General features: G+C 37.9%; 1 protein-coding gene across 1 annotated transcript in view; it reads right to left on the bottom strand.

Moving 5' to 3' along the window:
- Positions 1–490: 490 nt before the first annotated feature.
- AGPS (alkylglycerone phosphate synthase) overlaps positions 491–4,859 on the bottom strand; it is a 157,447-nt gene continuing 153,078 nt past the window's right edge. The window contains exon 20 of the mRNA XM_075608988.1: positions 491–2,115. Within this exon, the coding sequence (XP_075465103.1) occupies positions 1,994–2,115 (122 nt within the window). The 3' untranslated portion in view covers positions 491–1,993. The remainder of the gene's footprint in view (positions 2,116–4,859) is intronic.

Below are 4,859 nucleotides of genomic sequence, written 5' to 3' on the forward strand. Positions count from 1 at the left end.
GCTATCGCCAGATATAGAATAAGCCCCTTAGTCAGTATGCTGTGAAGCTGCTTTCCATTGCCGGAGAAGTTATTTGTACTATTTGAATGGAGCTGGAGAATACCATGGGCGAAAAAAATCTATGCACTGCATCACCTTGTACACTTCTGCTCATCTCACAACTTCACCCAACACACAGACCGAAAACTCTTCAGGTGTAGGATTTCCTAGTGTTTTACTTGTATGCCCGGTGCTCATCCCTCTGTGCTGTACATCACTTGAATGTTTCTCTATGTAGAAAGTTGGCACTTTATAAAAATGAAACCATGCGCTATAGTTATATCAGTATAACCTAATTTAGTGGTATTTAAATGTATGGCAATAACACAAATTGCTTATTGCTAACCTTGAGGTTAATAATTTTATTAGTCACATGATGTCATATACAGTATAGATATGGTGCACTTTTCCGCCAACAAACTAAACTAAAATAAAAACATGACTAAAGAAGTTCAGGTGAAAGCATTAATTTTATGTCATAAATTCTGTACTGAACATACAATATGAAGATGTTAACATCTCTGTACAAAAAGGTGTCATGGCTGAATTAGGATTTTAACAAATTCACTGCCGAAAAGGGTCTGCAAAGTACTGCAGTAGTGAATGGGTTAAAGAAGATGATCCCTTTATTACAAATACAACTCTGACCAGCCCACGTAACAGAAAAGTTGAGCTAAAACGAACATGCTTTAAAATGAGTTAGACAGCCAAATTTTAGTTTATCAGTGATACAAGTGAGGAGCCATACGTTCCTTTTTTTGCCATCTAAAAAACGCCAACAGAAAAAGGAGCCTAAAGATTTAAAGTAACAGGAATGCAACTTCTAAACATCCAATCTTCCCTAAGCTTGATGGTGTTAATGTGGTCTTCTTCCCCGGAGACAATCTAGCAGGAGGCAGAGTGAACAGCTGCTTCTGCAGACAGTTCCAAACGTCAGACTTTGTTCTCTCGGTAGGGGATGCTTTTGCACACAGCAGCTGGCTCCCTACAACACAGAAATGAGGACCAGCCGCTCTGTGCATCCTACCCACAGATTGTTATGAAAAGCTTGTATCACTAAGCAGGTAGTACAGAAGGCTGCCCATGTGCCAACCATAGTATATTATGAAGGGAGGGAGTTATTTTTGTTCATCTTTAAAAGAAGCATTTTACTTCCCCACCTGTCTCAGAGATGCTTGGTCATTGAAATTCTCTTTTTCTCAGCCTGCTTATAAATATAAAATATAAATCACATTTTGCCTTGGGAGCATATGTGAAACGACGTCCGCTACCTTTTCTTCCTGTATCCCACTGCCTCTCTCGGTTTAACAGACCACTGAATAAAAGTTCTGAGTTTAGAAAATATGATTCATACTGTATATTGATTGTTCGTTCCTGTTCAATATGTTGTGAAGCATTAACCCCCATGTGATGTCTGATACTGCTCTGCAGTATGGATAGCTACTCTGACAGGTGCACTTAAATGTTTATATTACAATAACCAACACACAGTATCTTATTTGTTTGCAAAGTCAACTGAATATTCCTCAAACCTGCCTAGGATGGCAGTACCGAATCTGATAAATCAATGCCTTGCTTGACTAACCTTAGAAATTGCCATCTGCTATAAGCAGCAAGAGTCTATGCATTTCATGTTCGAGACTGGATGAGACAAAGTGAATTTCCAGGACCTGACAACGGAGGGCAAGGTAATGTAACATAGATATCTAAAGGGTCAAAGGAACCAGCCATGTGCAGCTGCCCCCATAATACGGATTTCCAAGCCCAATCCATAGTAAGAGAGTGATTCTAAATCGTATATAGGACAGGGGGCATTTGATAAACAACAATTCAGTTCTTTCTTACTCCATCCCGTATTCAGTCTGCCCAAGCTGTATTGGTTTAGTGGGATAACTGTACAGTATTAAACATTGTGAAGCACAGACAGAATTGCTAGAATTGCGAATAGCCGTGTTTATAAAAGGTTTCGGTTTCCAAAGATGTTGTTGGGGTCCACGTAGTTCTTGACAGACTTGAGCATTCCAATTCCCACATCCGAAATGCTGTCCTTCAGCCACTGCTTCCGCAACTTGCCCACTAGGAAAATAAATACATAAAAATAAATGCTTTGGTATACAACCACGATACAAGAAGCCAATCAATCTTGTGACCATGAATGAATAAACACGGGGTGATAAATGCTTTTATTCAGAAATGAGAAATGTTTTCCTTTATTTGATTTATTGAGCCCACCAGACTATCAAGCTCATTAAACTCGATGTATTCCCAAAGGAAGACGGCATTCAACATTGCCGGCTTCCTCTGCACACTGCAAAATGGAGATGAGGCTTAGGCGATTATGTGTTGCTTAGCAAATAATGAAATGGTAAGTATATTTATTTCAAAAGAATTAAAGCCCTAATCTAATGATCTATTTAAAATATATACATGCTCAAAAGGAAAAAGTCAAGGACTTCTTAAAGTAAAGTCTCCTAAGGATTAAGCAGCATTGCTCAAAGACATTTAGAAAGAGGCATGCCGTATTGAACACTATAAAGCTAGGAAAAATTACATTTTGTTACTAAATGCAGAGCACGACTATTAAAACAGCTGTGCTCCGAAAGAGGCCAGTAACACATTGGGGATAGAAACTGACATGTAACTGGGCCTGGTATTGGACAGCAAAAAATGCTGGACACCTGAATGAAGACAATTCAAAGCCTATGATCTCTTGCAACCTGTATTCATTGAAGGTCTCTTATCTCTAAAGTCAAGCAAATGCAAAAATAAAATGAAATAAAACATGCCCCCGTCTTAATGAAAAAGAAACATTATAGGATAATGAAATCTTTTAACAAGTCTTTAATACTTTTGTTTTTTTTTTTATGCTGCAGAAGAAAAGAAAAAAAAGGAATAGGGTTAATGTAACTGAAATGTGCCCTGTATCCTCACAGCCACCACCAGTTTAAGTTCTTTCAAAACAAAGGCCGCGCTTATAGTACCAGCGACGTCGCCCGAAAACAAATACATTGCCGCCGCCGCGTGCGCTTATAGTGCACGCGACGGCGACAAGCGACATCGCCATCGCAAAAACCTGAAGCCGGCAAAATTTGATTTTTAAAGGGCCGTCGCGTCACGTGACGGCCCTTGAACAAATCAAATTGCCGGAAACCCGCGCCGCCCGGCAAAACATAACTTTCGCCGACGGTGACGTCACCCGTCGTGTCGCCGTTGCCATCGACGGCACTATAGGCACAGCCTTAGGCTATCTCACATTTTAATCTGGTCTGTAACTGTTTCATAATTCTATAATATATATTATCTCTAACTGTATATGCAATGTCTTCTATATAATGTATACCCTGCTCATTTATGTAACAGTATTTGTAACCATGTATTATTTGTCTTAACTCTATGCCCAGGACATACTTGAAAACGAGAGGTAACTCTCAATGTATTACTTCCTGGTAAAACATTTTATAAATAAGTATGGCTAAAGGCTTTGGTCGTAAATTTTCTTTAGAAAAAATGAAAAACCAAACACTTGTATACCATCTTAAAATGAAATTCTCAGGCTCTCCCCACAAACTGTGTCTGGGGGGATAGCTGCTTTAACGTTTTCAGTTAAAGATTGATGCAGAATAATTCTAAGGCCTCTTCAAACAACTGAAGAAACAAGAGCTTTGTGAAAGCTCATCTTGGTCCACTTAACAGGAGTCTTTGAACCCTTGCTTTGCAATGCATTGTAGGCCAAGCTGTCACCCAAGGGGTTAAAGAAAGACATTGTATAACTAAGACTTGCTTGCCGCCATTGTGACCTAAGTAACTGCTTTATAGATCGGCTTTTGGTATCTATGCAAAGTTGCGATCCTGTTACATTTTCAGGTCTAAAAAAACTTTTAAACGTTCCACATACAGTAACATTTTGTTTTTAGAATGTCTGAAGCTGATTAATTTGTTGCAACTCCAATGAATGATGTTAAGTGGAACAGCACCTGTGCTGCAGGCTAGGTGCGGCAACCACAACTACCCTTAGAGGTGTCGTGATTTAACTGTACAGGGACCTTCATTGGTGCCCCAAGTACGCCAGAGGGTCTGGCACTTAGGGGGCCCCCATGATGTAGTAGCTATGTCAATTAATTTTTTTTAAATGCTACTTTTGCCAGCAGTGATTGCGCCCTACACTAGCAGGACGCGATCTACACTTATTTTTTAATAAAAACAATTTGCCAAAAAACTAAAACAAATATTTAAAAAATGGCAGAAAACCTTAAAAAAGGGAAATTGGAGAATTAGTCAATTTAAATTTCTTTTTTTTTGTTTTTAAAATCTAGAAAATCTTTAAGAAAATAAAAAAAAGGAAAATATATAGGAAAAATATTTGAGACTTATATTTAAAAAAAAAAAAAAAAGCCGTATTAATTGAATTTCAACACAAACGTCATCTCTAGTAAAACGGACAGATCCATGTATCCAGATGAAAATGTATTGTATTGTGTAAATTAGATTTAATTCATTGCTTGGGGTAATCATATGGTTTTTTTTTTTAGATGTCTGTACTACTGATACTTTCAGAGAAAGTATATCATCTGAAAAGAGATGATGGATTTTGGTTATAATTGTGCCATGTAAAGTGTGAACTGAAAAAAACACACAAAAAACATTTCATTTTGCAAAAAATCTCACAACTTTAGGGTCACAATGAAACTACTTCAAAATAAGAGCAATCTAAAGCAAAAACTAAATCAAAACAGAGAAATCTGAATTCCAAAAATGGAGTTTGAAGAAGTATTTTTTTTTTTATACATCCCTCGTGGGGAGGACGACGCATTCTCGTTTCT

Source organism: Ascaphus truei, chromosome 7, assembly GCF_040206685.1.
Source record: "Ascaphus truei isolate aAscTru1 chromosome 7, aAscTru1.hap1, whole genome shotgun sequence".
NCBI classification, from domain to species: Eukaryota; Metazoa; Chordata; class Amphibia; order Anura; family Ascaphidae; genus Ascaphus; species Ascaphus truei.